This window comes from Pipistrellus kuhlii, unplaced genomic scaffold (assembly GCF_014108245.1).
Source record: "Pipistrellus kuhlii isolate mPipKuh1 unplaced genomic scaffold, mPipKuh1.p scaffold_m20_p_2, whole genome shotgun sequence".
Classification (NCBI taxonomy): Eukaryota; Metazoa; Chordata; class Mammalia; order Chiroptera; family Vespertilionidae; genus Pipistrellus; species Pipistrellus kuhlii.
This window is the reverse complement of record NW_023425515.1, coordinates 12,620,883-12,647,585: the sequence shown is the minus strand read 5'-3', so window position 1 is coordinate 12,647,585 and position 26,703 is coordinate 12,620,883. Positions and strand designations below refer to the sequence as shown.

At 41.3% G+C, this 26,703-nt stretch overlaps 2 protein-coding genes across 4 annotated transcripts in view; one reads left to right on the top strand and one right to left on the bottom strand.

The window, feature by feature from the left end:
- The window catches only part of CXADR (CXADR Ig-like cell adhesion molecule), a 55,054-nt gene extending 53,277 nt beyond the window's left edge, over nt 1–1,777 (top strand). The window contains exon 8 of the mRNA XM_036448451.2: nt 1,269–1,777. Within this exon, the coding sequence (XP_036304344.1) occupies nt 1,269–1,310 (42 nt within the window). The 3' untranslated portion in view covers nt 1,311–1,777. The remainder of the gene's footprint in view (nt 1–1,268) is intronic.
- A 195-nt stretch (nt 1,778–1,972) lies between these two features.
- Nucleotides 1,973–21,511, bottom strand: BTG3 (BTG anti-proliferation factor 3). Of its 3 annotated transcripts, none has more exons than XM_036448453.2 (5): nt 21,286–21,511; nt 17,846–18,023; nt 13,212–13,349; nt 7,450–7,657; nt 1,973–2,647 (listed from the first exon to the last, which is right to left on the bottom strand). In XM_036448453.2, the coding sequence occupies exons 2-5, from the start codon at nt 18,016–18,018 to the stop codon at nt 2,405–2,407; spliced, it is 762 nt and encodes a 253-aa protein (XP_036304346.1). In that variant the 5' UTR covers nt 18,019–18,023; nt 21,286–21,511; the 3' UTR covers nt 1,973–2,404. The 3 variants fall into 3 exon arrangements, with proteins under 3 accessions (XP_036304346.1, XP_045441306.1, XP_045441307.1); XM_045585350.1 differs by having other exon boundaries at nt 21,292–21,511; XM_045585351.1 differs by lacking the exon at nt 21,286–21,511 and adding an exon at nt 18,866–18,882.
- Nucleotides 21,512–26,703: the final 5,192 nt, after the last annotated feature.

The window sequence follows — 26,703 nt, the reverse complement described above, 5'->3', positions numbered from 1 at the left end:
GGAATAGATGCTGGACACTGATGCCACCATCATTGGCTCTTCGCCACTGCGCTGTTCTCTGCCTCCCCCCTTCCTCCTCTCGCTGCCACACTGCCCGTGGGCAGGCCAGTGGTGGGCCGGTCAGGGCCTGCCAGCCAGAGGGAAGGATGGGGCACAGGAGGGAGCCGGCCCTACGCACCCCCTGGTGTTCAGTGTACATCATAGCAACCAGTCGTTCCGGTCACTTAGACACAGATGATAGATAGATATAGTAGCCTGGTGCACTAGTGGCCTTGTGCACAGGGATGGGCATAATGTCCCTCAGCCCAGCGTGCACCCTCTCCAATCTTGGACATCCCTCACCATACAGGACCACTGGGCCTCTGGCCGGGTGGCCTTTTGGCTGGGTGGCACCACAGGCTTACACGCACCCCTGCTGGTGGTCACTCCCAGGCCAGATGGTGTGGCGTGCCTGCTTGCAACCCCCGGCCGGGCAGCCTCTGTGCTGGGCAGTGCTGCGGGCCTCTGCACTTCCACTAGTGTCCGTTCCACTGGAGGCCGCTCCCAGGCCGCACCTGACCAGTCGTGACCATTATGGTGCCCAGGCTAATTAGCATATCCCGCCATTATTGTATGGGATGAGCAAATTAACAGGACAAATGCTAACTCCCTGATAAAAATACCTAAAACCTGTCACCTTAACAATTGACCACACATCTCCCTTTGTCACACAAAACTCTTATCCATAATAGCAAGTTTTTAAAAATTTCAGACTTAAGTAAAACTACTCTCCCGTGTGATGCCAGTTACCCCTAGAAAAATAAACTGGTTTGAATAGGCATTCAATAATATACAGAGGTAGGCAAAAGTAGGTTTCCAGTTGTACAATAATACAAGAATAAATTTTCTGTGTACTCACAATTGTAAACCTATTTTTGCCAATCCCAAAAGTTGTTTATATATAAAACTAGAAAAGTATCTAAGGTTTAAAAATAAGTTTTATGTTGAGATCGCACTTCAGTTTCCATACTTCCAAACCTGAGTTAAGATTATGACTTAATGTTTGTGCACTTCTCTGATATTATGTCAACAGAACTTATCAGAAAAGAAACAGCACTAATTCAGAATAGCCAAGGTTATCCAATAATGTATTAGCAAATTATGACTTTTTCTGATGTTAAATAATTTAAAGATGTAGAAAATGGGGAAAAGCATTGATCTTACTTCTTTAAAATGTATCCTGGGGGAGAAAAATCCAAATTCTTATCTCTCCTTTTCTCTTTTTGTAGTTCAAGTACACTTACAAGACTGATGGCATTACAGTGGTGTAAATATCGACTGCTGAAGAATCTGAAGTACTGTTCTATTTGGCTTTTTTGGACCTCTAATAGACTAACATGTTGCAAAAAAGCAAGTGGGCACAGAAATTAAGAGTGGCTGAAAGGACATTTCTGCTTATGCACTGGCATTACGAACGCTAAGTCAAATGTCTTATCAAAATTAGTACAAGCTGGTCCTGACCAAAGTCACTCAGCGGGAGCATTGTCCCATGCACCAAAATGTGGCGGGTTCCATTCCGTCAGGGTGCATACATAGGCTGCAGGTTCAATCCAGGGTCAGGATACAGGAGGCAACTGATGAATATTCCTTTTCCCACCCCCATCTCCTCCCTCTTACCCCCCAAAAAAGGGGAAAAAACATTAGTACAGGCCAAATCTTTGGGTAGGAAAGTGTTATATATAGTGACTAATAATTTGAAAGATGTTTTTATGATGTTTATATTTTCAATGAGCTACTACTAATGAATTTTATTCTTTTATATGCATATTTTGCCACTGTAGATTTTGGGAAAAGTATGGTTTTTAAAAGTTGATTTTTTAAAGGAAAATTAAATTTTTTTTTCTTTGCTAAATATTTAATTAAACAGTGAAGTGAAACATGACTTTTACTCTTTCTCCCTTCTTTTTTATGCACAGAACAGAAGCACACATTGTCATGCCTCAAACTACTTTTTATTTGCAACTACATGATTTCACACAATACTTCTAAACAATGACATAAAATATATTTCCCTGCGTATAAATAACTTACATACTCTCCATAAAGTAAATGCTCAAAGGTGCTATTATAACAGATCGACCACTCCTACAGTGTTCTCGTATGCAACAGAGTTGATGCACAATATATAAATACTCAAATCCAATATTAAAAACTCAGGCACTTGACTAACTTTAATAAAATTTCTCCAACTATACCAACATATCTAAAGTGCATATATTTTTTAGAAAGATTATTCTCAATAACTTCTTCTAGAAAAATAAGTTTGATGGTTTAACCCATCTAACTTTACTACTATGAATATGAACTTTTAATATGCAGCCAGGCTTATTCTACCTTCTCTCAATACCAATAGAAACAAAAGCAGCTAGTGAGGTGCTAACATGTGAGGATTAATCCAGTGATTCCGGTCACAATGCATTCCAGGAGGGGGCACCCATGTTACTGGAATTGGGCGATATGGTTTATTATTCTTCCTTCCCTGATGTGGATAACCAAATGGAACAGGTGGAGGGTAGTGACACTGATGGCCATTCCCTCGGTACATCCCTGGCTTTTTTCTGGGCATAGGGTGCCACATTGGAAGAGGTGGGAATATCAATTCTGAAATCTGCAGGAAAGAAAAAACACTAAGTTAATTCAAAGAAAAAATTAGTCATGTGTTATGTAAAATTGAGTTTCCAGATTCTTCATTAAAGAAAAAAATCACTCACGCACAACCCTAAGAATGATATTCCTATGGTCAAGTCTAAATAGAAGGTGAGCCAAAAATAGGTTTACAGTTGTGAGTATGCAACCGAGTTTACTCTTGTATAACTTATTAATTATTGCATTATTTCCAATATGAACATCTGTAAACCAATTTTGGCCCAACCCCATATGTTAAAAACCTTATATATGATAAGTGATTAATGAGTGTTTTCTGAATGAGAATTAATAAACAGAGCAATCTGAGGCAACCAGAAATATTCAAAACACAGAATGAATGGAAGCTTGTAAGGAGGTATCTATTATTTGGGGTAGGCAAAGACTTCTTCCAGGGTACAGAAAAAAACACAAGAAAAAAATTTGATAAATTTGACTGCATTAAAATTTAAAATCTCCCTATATTTTCTTCTAAAAACAGAAGACATTTATTTAGCTTTTATGTTTAGGTTTATGACCCTTCTCAAATTATTTTTTAAAATATATTTTATTGATTTTTACAAAGAGGAAGGGAGAGGGATAGAGAGTTAGAAACATCAATGAGAGAGGAACATAGATCAGCTGCCTCCTGCACACTCTCTACTTGGGATATGCCCACAACCAAGGTACATGCCCTTGACCGGAACTGAACCTGGGACCCTTCAGTCCACAGACCGACACTCTATCCTCTGAGCCAAACCGGTTAGGGCTCAAATTAATTTTTTAAAAAATATATACTTTATTGATTTTCTTACAGAGAGGAAGGGAGAGAGAGAGAGAGAGCTAGAAACATCGACCAGCTGCCTCTTGCACACTCCCTACCGGGGATGTGCCCGCAACCAATGTACATGCCCTTGACGGGAATCGAACCTGGGACCTTTCAGTCTGCAGACCGACGCTCTACCGCTGAGCCAAACCAGTTTCGGCTCAAATTAATTTTTAAATGTATGGTGTCAGGTAGCAGTTAGGTGCTTTTTAAAAGAAAATATTTCTGTACTCTACTCTGTTACATGAATATATTTGTGTATCTTTAAACCATTACCACTTTTTATTGATAAACATAATGGCTTTATGTGAGGCCTCCAAGTTGATTCTCTTGTAAGTTTTAGAATCTATTTGTCCCTCAGCCAAGCCTGCATCCTCTCCAATCTGGGACCCCTCGAGTGATGTCTGACTGTCCGTTCCCAACTGCTTACCTGCCTGCCAGCCTAACTGATGCCTAACTGCTTCCCTGCCAGGCTGTTTGCCTTAACTGGGATTCAGATTGATATTGAGTTGAATCTATAGATCAATTTGGGGAGAAATTACATAATCTTCACTTCTTAATTAGTGCAGAGTTATCACTGAAGGTACCTTTAAAAAATACAGACTCCTCAGAAACAAAAACCACAAGCTAAGAATTATTGTCCTTACTTTGATAAACCCTTTTTAAAAGTTCTTGGCAAAGCCAGGTTCAAGATAGGACCCTGGGCAGGTAGCTCAGTTGGTTAGAGCATCGTATCCCAATACACCAAGGCTGAGGGTTCGACCCTATCAGGGCAATTAAGGTAAGGCTCAGTTGTTTGGAGGAGCATACGGATGTGCAATGGTTGCAGGTTGAACCCCCTGGTCAAGGCACATACAAGACTCAACCAATGAATGCATGAGTAAGCGGAACAACAAACTGATATCTGTCTCTCTTCTCTCTTTCTCCCCCTTCTTCTTTCCTCTCTCTCAAATCAATGAATAAAAAATTGATTTAAAAAAAAAAAGTAGATAGGAAAGAAAGATTAAAATTGGCCACTTTCACCAGCTGCCTACAATGGTGTACAAACAGGCTTCTCTGTTCATGAAATTTTTTGCTAGTGGATAAAATGTCAAAGAGAAATGTTTTACTTGAAATGCAAGAGACTTTCATATCTTGATATAATTTTATCCTAACAGTCTCTCAACATGGGGAAATAAATACGATTTTAAAATAAAATTTAAAAGTCAACTTACTTGTAAAATGTTAGAATCAGTTCAATTTGAGACTTACATTTTTGCTTTGTTGACTAACAACAAACAAAATTCTGATATAAAATAGCCACATATATGAATGAACTCCAAGTAATTTATAGTATATAATATACCAGGTGCATGAAACATCACGGGGGAGAGGGGAAAATGTCCCTCAGCCAAGCCTGCATCCTCTCCAATCTGGGACCCCTCGAGTGATGTCTGACTGTCCGTTCCCAACTGCTTACCTGCCTGCCAGCCTAACTGATGCCTAACTGCTTCCCTGCCAGGCTGTTTGCCTTAACTGCCCTCCCCTGCAGGCCTGGTCACCCCTACCTGCCCTTTCCTGGAGGCTAGATTGCCCCCAACTGCCCTTCCCTGAAGGCTCGGTCCCAACTTCCCTCCTCTGTCGGCTTGGTCACCTCTAACTGCCCTACTCTACAGGCTTGATCGTCCCCAATTGCCCTTCCTTGCAAACCTGGTGCCTCCCAACTACCCTCCCTTGCAGGCCATCTTGTGGCAACATGGGGACAGCTATCTTGTGTGTTAGAGTGATGGTCAATTTGAATATTACTTTATTAGTTAGGATAGAGGCCTGGGCCAGCTGGTTTGCCCTGAAGGGTGTCCTGGACCAGGGTGGGGGTTCCCTTGGGGCGAGGGGCGGCCTGGGTGAGGGTACTGTGGTGGTTTGCAGGCCAGCCATGCCCCCTATCGATCTAAGTGGAGGCCCTGGTATCTGGGATTTATTTATCTTCTATAATTGAAACTTTGTAGCCTTGAGTGGAGGCCTGGGCCCACCAGGGTGTGCCGAAAGCTTGGCTTCTTCCATTGTGGAGGAAACCCAAGCCTTCTGCTTGTTCCGTGGCCACAGCCATCTTGGTTGGGTTAATTTGCATACCCACTCCTGATTAGCTTGTGGGTGTGGCAGTGATGATTAATTTGCATATCACTCTTTTATTAGATAGGATATCATGCAGAGAAAAAGAATTTTAGGCAAAGGTATTAGAAATGATCCCTGAAATACAGCTATTACATTTACTTATCTATATAGGAAATCTTTCAGAAAAAATGCAAAAATAGCTGGTAATGAATATCTCCATGGGAGGGCACAGGACTAGTGGTTGAAGGAAGACTTGTCACTATTATACTCTTATACTGTTGGTTGTTTTTAAAAGCAGGTGCACGTGTTATCTTATAATACACATGAATACATATGTCCCTAGAATGTAATAATCTTCAGAACTATTCTTTCTCTCAAACCTAGGAAGGATAATTCAACTGAAAAATAAAATAAAAAATTAAGTTATACTGAATGTTCATTATATAAATGTATGCTGAATTTAAAGGTCTTGTTTTTCAAACTCAAAACTCTGGTTTCTTACTCTTTTAAGGTCTAAATTTTCATTTCAGTCCAAATCTGACTCTACCGTGAACATGGTATGTTTCATTAAGTCTAATTAAGACCAAATTAATAAAAATCTGTGTATTTAAAAGCAAACAATTGCCCTAGCCAGTTTGGCTCAGTGGATTGAGTGTTGGCCTGTGGAATGAGTTCAATTCTGGTCAAGGGCACATGCCTGGGTTATGGACTCGATCCTGGTAGGGGCATGCAGGAGGCAGCCAATCAATGATTCACTCTCACCACTGTTGTTTCTGACTCTCCCTTCATTTCTGAAACCAATAAAAATATATTAAAAAAGAATAAAAAAATAAAAGCATATAGTTAGCCCTTGAACAATAGGGATTAGGTGCACCGACCATTCAAAATTATTAATTAAATCTTCAGATGCTCAAGTCTTCTAAAATAGTGCAGATTAATGCATAGTGAGTCCTCCACATCCTCTAACTCCCAATCTCGGATTGAAAACAGTACGGGCATTTATTGAAAAAAAAAATCTACATGTTGCCCTAGCCGGTTTGGCTCAATAGGTAAAGCATCAGCCTGTGGACTCAAGGGTCCCAGGTTCGATTCTAGTCAAGGGTATGTATCTCAGTTATGGGCACATACCCAGTAGGGAGTGTGGAGGCAGCTGATTGATGTTTCTCTCTCATCGATGCTTTGAACTCTCTATCCCTCTCTCTTCCTCTCTGTAAAAAATCAATAAAAATATATTTAAAAGAAAAACAAATCTCCATGTTGTTCAAGTGTCAACTGTGCTCAAATTAGAAACTGTTCAGAAAGGCTCAACTCAAATGACTTTTTTTTTTTTACTTAAAATTTTTTTTCTGTTGAGAAGTACTGTTATGAATTTTTATAAATATAATAAATGTTCTTTGGCATGTAAGGTATAAATAGTAAATAGTTAAATATAAGTACATACATGGTAGCTATGTAACTCTTCAACTTAAAGTGAAGGAGATATTGTTTTGGCTTGAATGAAAAATTAACTGAAATATAATTTAAATTATGGAAAAGTAGAGAACAAGAAAGTTAAACCCAAAGATACAAGTTGGAAGTGTTAAAGACTACAAAAAATGAGTGGTTATTTTTTAGTATAAGAATTTTTAAAAATATCAGAATGTTTTATCACCACATTCTTTTTTCTCTTCTTGGCCACACTCTTTGAAACATGTTTATCTGACTTATTGAATAGTAAAGCAGACCTTTGATAAAGTGACTCAGGATGCCTATTTATATCTCAGAGGAGCCACTTCATGTGGAGAGTCAAGAACTAAGCATCTCAAATCAGAAACCAGAACAACATGGATTGACTTGGCACGCCCTGCTTCAATATGCTATTTCATGATTACCTGGTACATGGGGCTTGGAGTTGCAGTCACCAAACTGGATTTCACTTCTACCTCCTTACTTGTTTCTTCATCTGAAGAAGAGGATCCTGAATGATAATCAGAGGTAACCTTATCAAGGGCCCTAGTAACTTTCTTAGAGATCTCATCCTTGTTCTCATCCTCATTTTCAAAGCTGGCAACAATAAATGCATTGTTTTTTTCTCCATACCTAAGAATTTAAAAATATATATATATAAATAAAAATCTTACAAAAGCTTGAAGTCATAGCAACAAACAAGAAATATCCATAAAAACAATTAAACTACTCTGGACATGTCAGTGGTCCCAATGCAAAAAAGGAACCCTCTAAGAACTTGATCCTAATATATAGTACCCTAACTCAGATCCCTGCCAATAGGCAGGCCACAATTCTATTCCTGGTCTATTCTCTTGCCCAATTTTCTTTTCTATTAGCTCCTAATAAAAATAGTTAAGAAAAATTCATTGTTTTGATTACATTTTGTATGTACCATTAAAGTGGCAATACAGTAAAATCTTCCAATATATTTTTAACTCTGATAATGTAGTTCCCAATTATTCAAGTCGGAAATCAACTAAACATTTCCTATGAGATTTAATTTTACCATGATTAATAAAAAAGGGGCCTGTGTTTCCTATATCCACACTGACAAAAATAAAAACTGAGGCAACCGCTGAAGTTAAAAACAAAAACAAAACAACACACCTACTGTTTAGGAAATAAAGGTTTTTTTGGGTTTGTTTGTTTTTAAAATATATTTTATTGATTCTGTACAGAGAAGAAGGGAGAGAGAGAGTTAGAGATAGTTAGAAACATCGATGAGAGAGTGTCACCGATCAGCTGCCTCTTGCACACCCCCTATTGGGGATATGCCCGCAACCAAGGTACATGCCCTTGACCGGAATCGAACCCGGGACCTTTCAGTCCCCAAGCCGACGCTCTATCCATTGAGCCAAACCGGTTTCGGCAGGAAATAAAGGTTTTTAAAGCTTGAATTCTACTACTTTTCTCATACAGATTCCTATAATAATTGCTCACCACTCATTTTCATTTTTTTAAAAAGTAAAACAAGTCTTTTTATCTTCTAAAGCATGATTTAAAAAAAATTTCCTTTATTAATTGGTTTTAGAGAGAGGGGAAGAGAGAAATAACAATTTCTTGTTCCAGCCGAAACAGGTATTTTTAGGGGTAGAAAAGACAGCTTTTAGTAAATTTTAGAAATCAAGGGGACCATGGAAGAAGGTATATTTCTATAGACTAGGGGAGCTGAAAAGGTGCAACAGGTACATTCTCTAGAATGAGGGAGCTAGGAACAGCAAAAGGTCTATATTTACAAAATAAAAAGAAGGAAGCCCTTCATCCAGAAGGAGAAGAAAGCCCAAAGGGAATAGGAAAACAGTAAGGAAGGGGCAGGAGGGGTGAGGGGAGAGAACCTTATATGCCCCATGTGAGGTTCAACCTTTGAGTCCAGGTGTTACTAAAGTAACCAGTCCAAGGGAATTTATGCACAGGGCCTCTAGTCCTATCTAATAAAGAGGAAATATGCTACTTGACTGTCATGCCCTCAAAGATGGCGGCACCCACAGCTGCAAGATGGCGACACCCAGTCCTCTCAGCCACATCGGGTAGCAGGCGCACAGCATGGCAGGGCCTATCCCGCACACCTGCCTCCAGAATTCCCTCAGGCCCCCCAGGGCTGGCCTGAGGCCCAGGCAAGCCTCAAATGGTGGTTGCCTGGCTGCCTGAGGCTCAGTTAACCTTAACCAGGGCTGGCCAAGGTTTGTGCTGCCAGCAGTGGCAGTAGCAGAAGTGTGATGGGCGTCACCTTCCCCTGATCACCAGGTCACTCCCGCCCCCGAGGGCTCCCAGACTATGAGAAAGGACAAGCGGGGCTGAATAACTCCCCGTCCAGTGCATGAATTTTCATGCACTATAATAAGGTAAAAGGCCTTTGAAAGTCTGTATAGAAATTAAGTAGTCGTATAAGTGAGTTCTGTGTCTTTTTATAGTTGTTCTATCTTCCATTCACACAGACTGAGTTGAGCCATAAATGCTACCTAACTATGGTGGATAACTCCCTTTTCTATTCTTTTTCAGTTTACCTCATAAAAGAAGCTGCTACAGGTTGGCAGAAAAAGCATTGGACACGTTCTAGTTCTGGCTCTGACTGCCATCTGTGGCTAGGGGCAAGTCATTTAGTCTCTCTAGGCCTCAGTTTCCTATCTGCTAGGTCAGGAAACTGGAGCTAGTTGGGTACTGGTTAGTCTTGGGCTGGTGATTCTTAGTATAAATATGCCTGAAAAGCTGGGCCAAGTTCCTCATAATACAGAATTCATCTATTATAATTTCACAAGTTTACTTAGCATAGGGTTTTAGCAATGGAAATTTACCCTTCTGGCCTCTCCAGCATTTAAAGATTAAGTAAATCTTGATATAATCAAAGGTTAATTCATAAGTTAATGTCAATATTAACAATGGACTTAGGCCTACCTTCAGTTTTGCCCATTAATGGAGTCAAAATTCAAGCAAAACAGAAAGGCAGGAAAATGGAGAAAAATCAGTCTTTGTAGAAGCAGAAACCTAAATCAAGGGCGGACATCTAATGATTGAAGGATCAGTTGTATTAACTCAGATTTCTTTGACATGAAATTTCAATTAGGTTCTGCAACTTTCCCTTTGTAGTATATACTTTTGGTATGAGTGGTCTCTTCAGTAATATTAGAATGTGTAGTTAATTCCTTAGAATTAGTAGTGAACAATTTTTAAACTTTCCATTTTTCAATGACACATTACTAAAACAATAAGGCCAATTTAGTTAATCTGAAACATATCAACAGTATCCAATGCTCTTTATCAGGAAAAGAAAGAATTATAGAAATTACCATTTTTCCCCCCTTCTACCCCTATTTCATCACCAATTTATTTAAATAATTCTTTATTGTTGAAAGTATTACATATGTCCCTCCCCCACATTGACTCCTTCTGCTCCCCGCCCCGAGCCTTCAGCACCCTATTGTCTTTGTCCCTGGATTATGCATATAGGCATTCAAGGTCTTTTTGGTTGATTACCACCACCCACCACCCGCCTTCCCTATGAGATTCTGTACTCTGTTATTTTTTTAAAGGTACAGAAATATACTGAGTAGATAATAAAGCTGCCAGATTCTCCTTATTGGAAAGAACTGTTATGTATTCTGTATCCTCTCAAATATTTCACTAAGTAATAACCTTTTTAAGTATATAACACTTGGCCCCCTTCCAATACTTTATCCTGATGGAGTAATTCAGACTATGAAGAATGTTCTCTTTCAGTGCATTTCAATTTTTTCATAACCTTAGCTAGTCTCTAGTTATTATTAGTTATTGAGTAATTATTTTTAATGAATCATATTTATTCAATTATGTAACTAACTGCTAGATATTTGTTTTAATTTTCAGAATATTTCTTTCCAGTTTTGGTCCAAAAGCACTATCTCAATCTTCTCTATTAACTTACAGTATAACTTTTTTACTCAATCACTAACCATCTTTCATTTTGGGAGTTCTATTATCATTAAATCACCATATTCTGAAGGTGAAGTGAAGAAAAAAAATCATATCACAGCTAACGTTTGGCAGAATTTTAATCATATATATATTAGAAGGCTACTGAATGTGAAGATTTTTTTATATTAACCAGATGAAAGCACAGTAATTTTTCATTATCTGGCCAAGTAATGAGGTATTCACTTAAGCAGAATGTCCACATAACTAAAGCTTTTATCTTCAGGTGCCAAGATTTAGTTTAAACATTTCAAATAATTATGTCCAAAATGTTTATATAATTACAGGACTTCTTAAACATCTTTGGACATAGAAACTTTCCCCTAATGATTTAAGATCATTGTATTAAACATTCATTTAATACTTTTGTACTAACTCTTCAGCTTTTTCGCTTCCGCCTCTATGTTAAACTATATGACCTTTTTTTATTTTGTAGCTTGAATAGTATGAACCACCTTTCAAATGATGCTTGTAATTTTTTATTAGTTGAAAACTACGTAACTACTTCAAGAACTGTGTTAAAATAAGAGTCAATCAGGATCTAAATGTGGGCCTACTGAAAATGCAAGCAATTCAATATAGTAACTTTGTGAGAGTTATTTCTTGTATACTGAGCTCTTCTGTAAGGGCCAGTGGCCAGTCTTTATGTCTGACCCAGACCGTACTTGAGTCCTTATTTAGTCCCAGAATCTAAATTGTTTGACTTTCTTAGATCAAAATTTGAGATGTCTTGCTCTTCCTTTTCCTAACTGAGAAGAAGGGAGTGTCAGAGAATCTACTACCTATGCCTGGTTTCCCAAAACAGCAGCTAATAAACAGGCAGCCCCAGGGCAGTCCAGACAATTCAGTGAAAGAAAAGCCATGTATTTTTTTGGTACAACATGTCTTTATCTCCTCTTTCTCTGTCGGAGATCAGGTCATAGGTATCCTATCCTATATTAATAAAAGGCTAGTATGCAGATTGTTCCTTCAACCAGGAGTTTGACCAGAAGTTCAACGAGAGGGCAGAACGGGTCAGCCTACCACTCATGGCCCCTCCCCAGGCCAGCCCAGCCTGATCAGGGCAGGCTGGCTGGACCCCACCTGTGCATAAATTGGTGCACTGGGCTTCTAGTTATTAATATGTATCTTTGAAATTTATTAGGATTGCATCATAAAGCACCTTTACTATAGTCAACAGGTGAACTGTATCTCAAAATTAGAGGAACAACTGTAGGAAATTATTCACAGAGGGTTCCAAGCATCTGCTCATCCTGTTCCTCCTGCCTGGAAATGTCCTTCCCACCTTGTCATCTAGTCAACTGCAAATCATCCTTCCCCAATCAGCTCAAGTATCACCTACTCACTACTCTTTTCAGCACTCAGCAGAGCAGTTATTTTCTCCATTGTGCCATCAACTGACTGCATTTTGTACATATTTCTATTTTAGCACAAACAATACTGTTATAAGCTGCTTATTCTTTCTTCTAATTTATTACACTTTTAACTACCTAAAAGACAAATGCCACTTTCATTTTTAAAAAACCACCACTAAGAATGCCTGGCTCACAATGAATGTTTTTAGAATGAACAAAGTGCAATTAAACTTCAGACCCAACACTCACCTTTTACAATTCTGCTCATTAGGGTACAAAAAATAATTTTTACTATGAAAACAAAACCATGAAATATCACTTAAAAATCAAAAAGGGAGGCAAGAGTAGAAGCAAACAAAAACAAAGACCAACCAAAAGTTACCCAGTATTATTTGGGATTAGCTCCTTTCCTAATTTGAAGAGGGGAAAGCCCAGGGCACCACCAATAAAAGAAGACATTACAATTAATGTAGAAGACCTTCAGCATTCTAGGTCTCTAAATTTTACTTATTTTTTCTCCCATTTTTTTATTAAGGTATTATATGTGTATATATCTTAGCATTGCCCCCCTCCTAAGTTATACTTCTTGATCTATAATAAACTTCTTGGCAAAGCTTTATAAAAACCCTGTCCAATCAGTTTATGAATTTTTTTTAGCTACGAAACAAGAATGTAACCAGTCTTTCATTATCACCTCCAGAAACATACTTTATAAAACCCACATCTGAAAATCCAAGCAACCGACTTCTGGCCATAAAAACACACAAGCAGGCAGTACCGGAAAGAACTTCATAATGTCAATTCCAGCATGGTAATCAGTTCAGTCACCAAGTTAAAAAACTCACCGACAGCACACCTCACATGGGTCCACCCACAAAGTGAGTTCCTTTGGCAAGCCCAGGTCACTGTACAAAATACAGCTATTCTCACAGGCTTTCAAGACATCAGGATCAACTCTCTGAAACTTATTGACACGAATGCACCTACAAAAAAGTGGAATAATATTAATTGCTTTACTTCAATCATAATCATAAGCCTTGTTATATCTTTAGTATTTGCCAACATGAAAACAAACAAAACAAGAGAACTCCATAGTGTATGTATCTTGCACAGATAATAAATATGAACTAAAGGCAAAGAGCAGCATCAACAAGACTACCCAGCCTGGTAAAAAGAAAAGGGCATCTGTGTGAGCCCAGGAAAATCATTAGAACTGGCTCTCCTTCATTTTACCTAGAGACCACTAACCTAACATGTACATTAAATGAGTAAGGAGTATTAAAGTTGCATGAAATTATTTAAAGCTCTGAAGGTAAAGTTTTAATGGGCCAAGTTTACGTATTAGCAAAACCTCTTATAACAAAAGACCACAACCAATATTTCAAATAATGTTTAGAAATCCTTATGACAAATTTTGATCTGTCATGATCTTACTTATACATCCCAGTTAATAAAATAAGTGTTAAGCCAAAACCTGTTTAGTTCAGTGGATAGAGCGTCAGCCTGTGGACTGAAGGGTCCCGGGTTTGATTCCAGTCAAGGGCATGTACCTTGGTTGTGGGCACATCCCCAGTAGGGGGTGTGCAAGAGGCAGCTGATTGATGATTCTCTCTCATCAATGTTTCTAACTTTCTATCCCTCTCCCTTCCTCTCTGTAAAAAATCAATAAAAATATATTTAAAAAAATAAAAATAAAATAAAGTCATTAATTTAAAAAAGTTAAAAATTATGTCCTTTGCTTTACCTATAACTTTTTCTATAAAAATAGAAATCAGTCAAAAACACTAAACCATTCATATCACATACCTAACATTAAAATATAATACAAAAGTGTTATTGGCTTATTTCATTTAACTGCTGTTATGCAAGGGTTTTCTTTATTTTTAATAGCTGTCAAAATAAGTGAAAGGATTTCTAAAACAATAGTCTCTGTTTCATTATTTTTGAACTTAACAAATATATCTACTGAACAAAATGTTCAAAGATGGCTCCCAGTACAAATGCAAAAATACATGTTAAAATAAACATTCTGCTTACAGAAAAAAGGTAGCTACAATGAAAGTATTTATTGCCAACAACTAAGAAATCAATTAAGATAATCTAGGTCTGAGTATTAGTGCTAGTAACTTATTTATTGGGTGAATTTAGATTAAGTCCTTTTACCTCCTCCTCAGACCCAAAGCTCTAAATATGGAAAACACACCTGGCTGGTGTTATTCAGTAGATAGAGCGCCGGCTTGGGCACCAAAGGGTCACAGTTCAATTCCTGGTCAATTCCCCATATCTGGATTGCAGGCTCAATCACTACCCCAGGATTCATGTGGGAAGCAGTCAATCACTGTCTCATATTGATGCTTCTCTCTCTCCTCTGTCCCTCTCTCTTTTCCTCCCTCCTTTCTACTCTCTTTGAAAAGCAATGGAAAAAATATCCTCATGTGAGGACTAACCAAAAATAAATAAATATGGAAAATACAATGTAAATGACAAATAGTAATTACACCATAAATGCAATGACATCAATGTTTTTAAAAGAAATTATTAGTTGATTTGTATTTCCCTTTAAACAGTGAAAAAATTCTCAGCTGATAACAACTAATATGCATATCTACAATAAATAATAATACAGTGTAGACCCCTAGAACAAAAAGGGTTGGAATTGCTCATGTCCACTTATATGCAAATTTTTTCCAGTAAGTACTTGTACACTATTTTCAATCTGTGGTTGAAAAAGTTCATTTTAAAAATATATATATTCTATTGATTTTCCACAGAGAGGAAGGGAGAGGGATAGAGAGCTAGAAACATCGATGAGAGAGAAACACCGACCAACTGCCTCCTGCACACCCCCTACCAGGGTTGTGCCTGAAACCAAGGTACATGCCCTTGACCAGAATCGAACCTGGGACCTTTCAGTCTGCAGACCAACACTCTATTCACTGAGCCAAACCGGTTTTGGCGAAAAAGTTCATTTTTATTAAATAGCATCCTATTCTGTCTGTACCTATCTTAACATCATTAATAATTTATCAAATTTAAAGTGAAAAAAATATTTTACAGCATGTAAGATTCTCTTTGTTCCTTTCTGTAAGATGGTTCGTTATACATTCTAATGTTTAAGTTGATTCAAAAGTCCCATGTGCCCTAGAATCAAAGGGAGTTAAAGGTAAAATCTTAGATAATTGTGTTTTTGTTATGTACAAGTAGAGTGATGTAGGTTCTAAGCTTAAAAAAATATATATGTAAATAGAGTTGAGATTCTGCTTCAACAAAATTTACATATCTTACTTATTTTTTGCTGTTTTTCATTCTCTATATATGTGACTACATATCCATTAACCACTCTTCAAATACAGGATTTCTTTTTAAAGTAGCATAAAAATAGTCTATCAATTACTCATTGTTACCAATTTCATTTCCAATTATAAAGTGTAAGAACATCCATATTCATACACAGTATACATTTCTGATTATGTTTCTAGAATACATTTATAGGAGAAACTGTTCAAGAGTATGAGTATTTTTCCAGATCTTGATAATGCCAAATTGTCCTCCAAAAGCATCTCATACTTGTATATATTGCAGAGAAACAATCTTAATTTACAAGCACTTTAGAAGAAAAAGAATATGTCCAACCTACTCTATGGATCGAAGAGTATACAAACTCTGGTTTAATCCTATAATCTATTTGTTTTTATAGTAGTAACGACCCACCATTAAGTCTAATAGTTTTCTACTTCAAAGATGGCTTAAAAATGATTTAATAATGACACTTCTGATCACATGCCAATTTAATCCTGTTTGGCTAACTTTTTCTCAAGTTTTTAGAAGTAATGGAAGTGAAATTATATACTGTCTGACCTTTAAGCATTTACTTGACAGTGTCTCCTTTTTCAGTAATAGTATGGTGGCTTGGCAGTTCCACATGCCTTCATCCAATGTCATTATACCAGTGTAAGCCTCAACAGCTCTAACACAAAAGCTGTTCATTCTATCAATAATGAAGATGTGCAAAAAACAACTAAGAGAATCAAGTAACAAGATAAAAAATAACTTGAGTCTACTTTATATAGAACATCCACATTTGTACTTTAACTTAACACATTTTCCAATTTACTAGGAAACATTTTTGGGTAAAATTGAAAGAGAAAATATATCAATCACTTTGATTTTTTTTCCCATAGAACACAGGCTCATCTAGCTTTTAGCAAATGAGAAATATACAAATCATATTTTCACTTCCCTTGTTGATTCTTTCAATAGTCTTGTACTTACAAGAACTCAATTTTTACATCAAAGAAGTGCTGATTTGTGGAAGAAATTTTGGGGGCAGCAATATGCATAAGTAAAAGAATTTCTGAAATCATGATAGCCACACTTCTACTTTCCTTTTTTGTGGCCACATCCACAAATGGGGCAAGTTTTGACAGACAAGTTTAGCAGGACATTTTCAACCTAGGTTCCCAAGCGGTCACATCAATACTAGGGAGTGAGCATGCTAGGACATGTTCTGTAAGAGTCTGTTCTTATTTACTTTATGCTGTAAATATAACGTCAAACCAAAGTACAACAGACAGCTTCAAGTGAAAATTACCTTCTCCCTCAGAGCCAAGGTAGTGGTCATACCTTGGTATATGGAAAGCCCATAAGGATTTAGGTTAGTTAGACCTGAGTTCAAGTCTCAGAGCTAATATTTAACAGTTATGAATCTTAGATAAGTTACCTTCATATATAAAATAGTTACACTGGCTTCTACAATAAAGAATTATGTGTAGTGCCCTAACCGGTTTGGCTCTGTGGATGGAGCATCAGCCTGCAGATTCAAGGGTCCCATGTTCGATTCCGGTCAAGGACATGTACCTTGGTTGCAGGCACATACCCAGTGGTGAGTGTGTAGGAGGCAGTTAATGGATGTTTCTCTCTCTGTCCCTCTCCCTGTCCTTCGTCCAGTAAAAGATTAATAAAACATATTTGGGGAAAAAAAATTATGTGTAGTGTAAGAGCAATTCTTCCTGTATCAAGAACGAATTAGGAACTAATAAGCTTAGTTCCGTTTGCTATAAAATTTGTTTTTTTTTGAAAAAACATGTAACATATAATTTACTTTTAGATTCAGGAGACTCATTTCTCTCAACTCCTACCATGCACCTTTATGGATGAGTTTTGGTGGTCCCCCAGAATTGTGAAAAACACCAAGTACCTGTGAGATAGAGGACACACTCAATCAGGAACAAACTATAACTACAAGAAGACTAACTCCTGGTAGACTAACTTTTGGAACTCCCAAGTCTAGGCAGGGGGATTCCAACAGCAAATACATATATTTTCAAATAAGTAGAGAAAAAAATACCAAGACACCTCAGAGTTCTGTATCTTGCAGATAAACTATGAAAGGCATGTACTGGACACCCTGTAGTCCTTTGGCTTTGCACTCATTCTAGGAGCTGATCAGCTTCTTCACTTAATCCAGTCTAATCCTTACCTGTAGGCCTGTCCTTTTGATGGTTTTTCAGGATACCAGTGATTTTTATATTTTTCTTGAAGTATCAGAGTCAATTTCTCAGCAAACCTCTCAACTGCTTCTTTTTTCAACTTATCATGTTTTCGAACTAGCCTTGTGAAAAAGAAGACAACGGCAGCAATTTCGTTCTTCATCTTTCCTGCAAAGATAAAATAGTTTTTCTCAAAACAAAACATAAAAAACTGGGAGCTAAAGCTCTGCAAAATATCGCTCCTTGCAGCTCCCCTTCCTCCTTCCAATTTTATCTTGTTTCATTGGCTCATATCTGGAGAAGAGAACAATTACTACTTTATGCCATAAAGATCTTATAAAATACTGTTAAAAATATTATCACTTAGCTCTTTGAAAAAACTCAGTAAAGAGAACACACCAAATTATTCCCATTGGTTAAAATAAAATCAGATATCAAAGAGAGGTACTATAATAATACAATTATATAGTTTTTACTCAGTGTGTCAATATTTAGTTGCAATAACTTAAGTTTAAAAGTCTGTAAAATGAATAATTTGAATTTTGAAACACACTACTTTAAAACTCGGTATTGTGAGTTATTATAGAAAACAGTTTGGCATTCCTAAAAGGTTAAACATAGAGTTACCAGCCCGGCCTGCACCCTCTCCAATCCGGGAACCCTCGAGGGATGTCCGACTGCCAGTTTAGGGGATTGGGCCTAAACTGGCAGTCAGACATTCCTCTCACAATCCTGGGCTGCTGTTTCCTAATCGCTCACCTGCCTGGTCGCCCCTACCTGCTTCTGCGTGCTGGCCTGGTCACCCCTAACTGCCCCCCTGCCAGCCTAGTCACCCCCAACAGCCCCCCTCTGCCGGCCTGGTCGCCCCCAACTCTGCGCCCCGCTGGCCTCGTCACCCCATGCAATCTGCTGTTCAGTCATTTGATTGTCCCTCACTAAACCCCCTGCCAAAGCCAGCGTGGTCGTAGGCAGCCATCTTGTGAGGGTGCGAGAGTCAATTTGCATATTACCTCTTTATTATATAGGATCCTAAAATAGACTGTGGTAATGGCTGCACAACTCTCTGAATATACTAAAACCAACAAACTGTACATTTTAAATGTAAGAATTATATGTGAATTATATTTCCATAAACCTGCTATACTAAAGAAAAAAATTCAGTATGGAGTGTCTGGAAGCATTCTTTTAGGAATCTAAATAGTATGCAAAACAAAAAAAGAGTGGGTTTATCAGAACATATTTAAGAGGATGAAAACTAGTTCATCTATAGAAAATCAAACTAAAATAATCAGAAATTTAGCTGCATTTAGGAAATGCCTCAAGGAGAAATCTTTAAATGGCAGATCTGATTTATCATTGATTAATCCATAAAGGCAAAAACAACCTTGTCCTGGGGTTGTTTCAATGTAAATTCTGTCTTTATGCGATGAGCTCATTCACTTGGCTGCTATAAGTAACCTGGAGTTATTCAGATGCTGCATTTACTAAGTAGCCAATTATTAAAGACTTACAGCCTCTGCTATGTTTCATATAAAACCTGACTAACTTGATAGCTTGTGTTCTCACACATTCAAAAAGTAAAGGTGATTCTGTTAGCTTCCTTTTTTCTTTTCTTAAACCTGCTCCTAAAAGTCCCTCTTCATAACATGAGTCCTTTACTTCTTGTGCACATTCAAACAAGGGATCTCACTGTGAAATAAATGCTATATAGTTATCTGAGAGCTGTGCTGGCGCCTTAGCCACCCTGATCCTAGATGGGAAGACACCCAAGCCCTGGAATCCTAGAATGCCAAATCCACTCTCTATGGCCAGCCACCAGGCCCCAGGTGCAGGCACACACACATCCATCCAGCCTTCCACCACTGCTGGGCAGCCTCCTCCTGAAAAACAAATGGGAGCCATTTCCACTTTATAAAGCTTTACTTATACACAACCCATGCTAGGATGGAAGGGAAAACCCAATGCAACTTAAATACATGGTTTGGGATAAAAGCTGCTGATGGAACCACCGTTAGCCTCTGGTCCCACCAAACAAAAACAAGGAACCACACTCGGAGAATTGGACAGCATGGGTCACTAGATCATTCCTCCTCCTCCATCAAATTGCCCAGCTGGGCTCTCCATATCCCGAGCTTGGGATTTTTGTCTCCCCCCCCCCCCCCTCTTAGTTTTGCTCTGTTCCATATCAAAAAAGAAAAGGAAGGAAACAACCACTTAGTGGCCGCTGGTGGTGGTAACACAGGGTGAGTCATATAGGAATTACTTATTTTTTTTTCGGGTTCAGTTTGAGGGAGTGATGATGCCTGGAAGAGCTGAAACAGGAGAACCAGGAGGTACACGAGGGAGGGTCACCCCTCAGTCAGTCAGGGAAGCGAGGCGCCAGCCGCCGGGGGGGGGGGGGGGGGGGGGGGGGGGGGGGGGGCTCGGACCCGGGCACCTGGAGGAGGTGTCGGGGCCGCGATGCCTCCTCCCACACGGAGCTCCATTTGCAAGGCCGCCCGGTGATGTCACCCCGGGACGTCGTCACCGCGGCGGCCACCCCGCAAGTTGCACTTTGTTCCGCGGGGTCCTCGGCTCTCGGGGGGCTGCCCCGCTCAGGGAGGCGGGAACTTCGTGCTTTCCCCTCCCCCGGGACCGTTCCCGCAAACAGTACCTTTCCCGCTGGACGTCCCGAGGCGGAGGGGGAAGGGGGCGCCCGGAGACTCCGGGGCTGAGGCGGCGGCGGCGCGGGACGCCCCCCCTCGGGCCGACTAACCCCTCAGACCCCGCGGCTGAGGCGCCCCCCACACCCCCATCCTCCGCCCGGTCCCCTGGGCGTGAGGAGCCGGGCACCCACCCCCTCCCGCTCCCCCGGGACCGGCCTGCGGGCGCGTCCAACTCCCGAGTTCAGGGGGCAGGCCCACCCCCCACACACCGCCCGGCAGGGGGCGCCCCCCTCCGGCCCGCCCGCCCCCTGCCGGCTCCGGGTCCGGGTCCGGGTCCGGGTCCCGGCTCCGCGGGGCCTGGCTCGAGGCCGGCGCCCCGGCGCGCCCCCTCGGACGGAGGGTCCGGGCTCCGGAGCGCGGGCGGCGGGCGGGCGGGAGGAAGGGGCAGGGCGGCCGCTCGCCCCGAGGAGGAAGGCGCCGCGCGGTGGAAACGTGGCAGCAGCCGGGAGGCGGCGTCTCCTCCGTCCCGGTCCCGACCCCGACCCCGACCCCGCCGAGGGGGCCCCTCCGACCCCCGGAACCCTCGCCGGCCGCCCCCGCGGGCCCCGACCCCTTGCTTCGCGCCGAGCTGGAGCCCATGCAACCAGGCTGGACCCCGCACTCCCCCCGGGCTCCCCGAGGAGCCACATCGACGTGGCCGCGGAGGCCCCCGGGCCCCCTTCACCCCCCTGAAGACCTCAGCCCCCAACATGCCCGCCTCCCTCCCCCCGGCCCGGTCTCCTCACCGTCACCGCTGCTCTGGGGCCGTAGACTCGGCGGCCCCGACCAACTCCGGGCGGGGAACCGCGGGCGCCGCCTCAGGGACGGAGGAGGGCACCCCGCTTCTCGCGGCGGCCCGAAGCGCAGCAAGCCCGGTGCGGCTCGCGCGGCTCCCGCGTCGTCGGGCGGGCGGCGCGAGCGGCGAGCGCAGCCTGAGGTGAGGCGGCGCCGGGGGCTCCGGGCCGGAAGAGGGGAGGGGCGGTGACCCGGGAAAGGGTTGGCGCCGCGCGGGACGGGCTCGCGCGCCTGGGGGCGGGGCCTGGGGCGGGGCTTCGCGGAGGCCACGCCCCCGGAGCCCGGGGAGCGAGCGCCCCCCCCCACCGCGCCGACCTAGTCCGACGGCGAGGACCGCCCCGCGCCCCCTGGTGAGACCTGTTCTCCGGGGCCGAGTTCCTCCCCCGCCACCGCCTCCCTATTGGCTGCAGACCCATTCCTACCGCCTTCCTATTGGCTGCAGACCCTACGGAGCTCATCTCTACCGCCTTCCTATTGGCTGAAGACCCAAGGGGGTCGTGGGGCCTCCAGCCGGCTTCCCTCTTTGCTCTCTTCTGCCCCCCCCCCCCCAACCTGAGCCCTGGCATCTTCTGTGTTGGGAGTGCGAGTTCTGCATCCAGTTCTGCAGGGCTCCATTTCTCTCTCTCTCTCTTTTTTTTTTTGGGGGGGGGGGGGGCGCATAGACTTAAACCTTGTTTATTTGGCCTGTGTGAGCCTTTGAGTTTATTTATTTATTTTTAAGTTTATTGATTTTTTACAGAGAGGAAGAGAGAGGGATAGAGAGTTAGAAACGTCGATGAGAGAGAAACATCGATCAGCTGCCTCTTGAACACCCCCCACTGGAGATGTGCCTGCAACCAAGGTACATGCCCTTGACCAGAATTGAACCCGGAACCCTTCAGTCCGCAGGCTGATGCTCTATCCACTGTGCCAAACCGGTTTCGGCCTCCATTTCTGGGGGAGGGGGGCAAGGGGATCTGAGAAGGGAGACTTGGGTAATGGGCTCTGGCCCTGCACCTTCTCAGGCTCGTCGTGTTATGTTTTAGGTCCAGTTGGGGCCTCCCCCGGCTGGACAGGTGGCCCCCTGGGAGCAGGGACTACCTCTTGCTGACTGGTGTGTCCCTCTGGCCCTGGCCCTGAGCCAAGCCCTGAGCCCAGGGTCTTGCATACAGGAGGGGCTCCTGGGGAGTTGACTGATAAAAGGGATCCCTGAGGGTCCAGGCTTGTGACTAACAAGATGTTTCTACTCAAGGACTTCCCAGATGCAAAGCTTAGTCTTTGAGCAAACGCAAATGTTGGAAAAGGTACAGTAGCTTCCTGAAGAAAGGGAGGAACATCTTTTCAACCTTGTCTGTTGGATTGGCAGCATGGTGTTCGTTTCGTGGAAGAACTTGAGTGTGTCAAACAAACCCCCGCCAAATAAAAGATATTTCTACTTTCTAAAAATTTATTATGAAACCAAAGCCAGTTTTCACTCTTTCTGACTGAAACATGTCAATTACTCAAGAACTGGTTGTTCAAGTTATACATTGACCGGATTCCTCAAGACCCAGGAGGCCTCAGAGCATGCTTTCAACCCAGTTTTTTATTAATGTTTAAATTTTATTACTAATATGACTGATTATAGCCTATTAGCAATTCAAAACAATATTTTTTAAGCAAATGTAAATAGGCAATCCCAAGACCAGTACAATAAACTTTATTTTTTTTTAAAGTACACTCTAGCCCTAGCCGGTTTGGCTCAGTGGATAGAGCGTCAGCTTGCAGACTGAAGGGTCCCAGGTTCAATTCTGACCAAGGGCACATGCCTGGGTTGCGGGGGCGTGCATGAGGCAGCCGATCAATGATTCTCCCTCATCATTGATGTTTCTATTCCTCTTTGGAATCAATATATATATATATATATATATATATATATATACACACACACACACACACACACACACACACATACACACATATACGTGTGTGTGTGTGTGTGTGTGTGTGTGTGTACGTATTTTAAGTATACTGTAGTACTTAGGGGTATTGGACTGTCAATTTAAAGAGAGTACTGATATTTATACCCTGAAATTTACTACCATGGTTGGCAAACTGCAGCTCACGAGCCACATGCAGCTCTTTGACCCCTTGAGTGTGGCTCTTCCACAAAATACCAAAGCCTGGGAAAGTCTATTTAGAAGAAGTGGCGTTAGAAGACTTGGAGTTAGAAGAAGTTTAAGTTTAAAAAATTTGGCTCTCAAAAGAATTTTCAATCATTGTACTGTTGATATTTGGCTCTGTTGACTAATGAGTTTGCCGACCACCATACTAGGAGATGTGAGGGTGTTTTCATTTTAAACTCATAACAATCTGGTTGAGGTTATTTTACTGATGAAGCCTTTTATCGCTCCAATGTCATAAAATACCTAGGAAGCCACAAATAGTACTCAAAATTTGTTCTCGAATTCCTATAGCTCAAGATTACTTTTTTGTGTAAAGTTTAGAAATCTGTGACCCATGTGGTCCAGACTTAGATCAATACCGTGTCCTCCCCCACCCCCACCCCCCCAAAAAATACAGGCAAGTACGTGAAATCTAACTACAAAATAACTTTTTAAAGTTCTCATATCCTGAACACTGTGCAGAAGATAAATAACAACACATCTTAAACACTCCTCTTTTTTCTTTTCCACTGTTCTCACACAAGGTCACTGCTTGTGTGCTTTCCAAATGTGGCCAGTTGTCTAGCCCTGGCTGTGTGCTTCAGATCTTCTCCCCCAGCTCTCTTTCCTTCTGAATCGGAATCACAAAAGCCCCAAAGAATTGTTCTATCAAGGCCAGACCCTCCTCTTTAGGGAGCTGGGAGAGAGAAGCAGATTTGATACAAACAATTACATCATAACATGTACTTTTCCTTTCACAGCTGATTCCTTCTAACTGTTCACCAAGATCCTGTGTTAATAGGTCTAGTTTGCTTTTTAGCAGAAGTGGTTTCTTTAGAAAATGAGCCACCTTCAATAGGGCAGGGGCTTTACAATTACACACATCTTGTGGTTGTATCCCAAAGTCACGATTCACACATAATCTCCAAAACTAAGAATAGCTTTCTATAACTCTTTCAAGTCTGTGATACTTTTAAGTTTAGAAGATTTCAATATTAAAAACAATAATCTGCCAAAACTAGTTTGGCTCAGTGGCTAGAGCATCGGTCTGCGAACTGAAGGGTCCCAGGTTCAATTCCAGTCAAGGGCATGTACCTCGGTTGTGGGCATATCCCTGGTGGGGGTTGTGCAGGAGGCAGCTGGTCAACTCTCTCATCGATGTGATATTTCTAGCTCTCTAACCCTCTCCCTTCCTCTCTGTAAAAAATCAATATAATATATTTTAAAAATAAAACAAGAAGAAAAAACAATAATCTCAGGTACCATCTTCTTCATCCATATTGGATCAAGTTGGAATCTGGACAGTTCTGTTATGTAACATCAGGGAAAAGTGTGCAGCCTTTGGGGACCATGGGATCTAAAACCTTTTCATTTTAGAAACATTACACTATATTTCTTCAAAGTTTTCCAGAACTTAACCAATTGTCTAAGTGAAAATGAATTGACTCTCTTTTCTTTGTTTCAATTTCTTAAATATCCATAAACTGGCAGTGGTTAAAACTAAAACAAAAACACAAGCATAAAGAAAATTTGAAATCTTCATTATTTTCTCCATTACATCATGCAATGAAATGACTTCCAAAAGTCAAAACACAAACTCTCTTGATGAATGAGGCAATGGAAATTGGGCACACTAACTTCCCATTTTAAGTTGTATTAACCGGTGAAACTCCTTCCTGCCCCAACTGTGCCCCAAAACATGTCCCATCTTTTTCTCAAAATGTGTTGATCCAACTTCTCAGATTTTTGTTGCTGTTGGTAGTTGGTTAGGATTTGATCATTAGTGAACTAGATTGGGAAAATGTGTAGTTGGGCTGAACTCTCAAGTAAAGCTTCATATTAAAAAAACAGGTATGAAATGTCCCTGCTGATTAGAAGAAGTACCATTGTTGTAGAGTTCCTTTGAATATACTCTCCTGTACTCCAAACCAGCAGAGAAACTGAATTCTATTAGCAAGCAGTGTACTAATTCCTACCCTTTTCGATTAACAAAATTGGGAATAGAATTGTACTCCATTAGCAAAATTTTCACAAATATTATAACAGAAAGAACTGTTTTTGAAATATAACTGTAGGGCTCTCCAGAAAAACAAAACCAATAGAATGCATATATGGAGAGAGAGATTACTTTTAAGGAATTGGCTCATGAAATTATGGGACCTGGCAAGTCTGAAATTTGTAGGGCAGGCTGGCAGGATGAAAACTCAGACAAGAGTTGAAGTTGCAGTCTTGAGTCCAAATCCATAGACAGGATTTTTCTTACTATCTTAATAAAGTAATATTCATTCTACTCCAGAAAACCTCAGTTTTTGCTTTTAAGGCCTTCAACAGATTGAAGCCTATCCTCATTATTGAGGGTAATCTCTTTTATATAAGCCTATCCTATCTAATAAAAGAGTAATATGCAAATTGGCCATCACTCCAATGCACGAGATGGCCATTCCCATGTGGTCAAAGATGGCTGCCACAAGATGGCCAGCAGGGGAGGGAAGTTGAGAGGAACCAGGCCTGCAGGAGAGGGCAGTTGGGGACGATCATGCCTGAAGGGGAGGGCAGTTGGGATTGACCAGGCCAGAAGAGGAGGGCAGTTAGGGTCAATTGGGCCAGCAGGGAACAGATAGGCATTAATCAGGCTGGCAGGGGAGTGGTTATGGGGTAATCGGGCTGGCAGGCAGGCAAACAGTTGGGAGCCAGTAGTCCTGGATTGTGAGAGGGCAGTCGGGCAAACCTTGAGGGGTTTCAGATTGGAGAGGGTGCAGGCTGGGCTGAGTGTCAAGCCCTCCTCCCCCATGCACGAATTTTATGCACTGGGCCTCTAGTTGATTATCAATGTCAATCACATCTACAAAATACCCATTACTGCAACATCTAGTCTAGTGTTTGACCAAACAACTGGGCACCATGCTCTAGCCCAAGTTGACACCTAAAATTAACCATTACAACAACCTTCATGCTATAGTGTTTCCTCTGAGGCACAAAATAAGTAGGTTTAAATATATAAATCCCCCAGTGAACAACATAAATCATGCTCTAATTATGAAAACAAGTCCCCTTGTGTTTACTTTTCTTCAGGTATGTGGTGGTAGGAAGGGTGGTGATGGGGAGATAGGACTATATGTCAGTTTTCAGGGACCCTCTTCTGCCTAACATGTCAAATATTTGTGCTACAGTAGGGGTGTCGAACTCAATCAGAGAAGGGGCCAAAATCTAAAATCCAGCCTAAATCGCGGGCCAAATGGTTTACTG

Excerpts from the sequence above, each read along its gene's own strand:
- BTG3 (XM_036448453.2), bottom strand. The coding sequence starts at position 18,018 with ATGAAGAACGAAATTGCTGCCGTTGTCTTCTTTTTCACAAGGCTAGTT. Across the intron at positions 7,658-13,211 it reads CCATGTGAGGTGTGCTGTCG|GTATGGAGAAAAAAACAATG; the intron begins GTGAGTTTTTTA and ends TTAAATTCTTAG. Across the intron at positions 2,648-7,449 it reads CTCCAAGCCCCATGTACCAG|ATTTCAGAATTGATATTCCC; the intron begins GTAATCATGAAA and ends TCTTTCCTGCAG.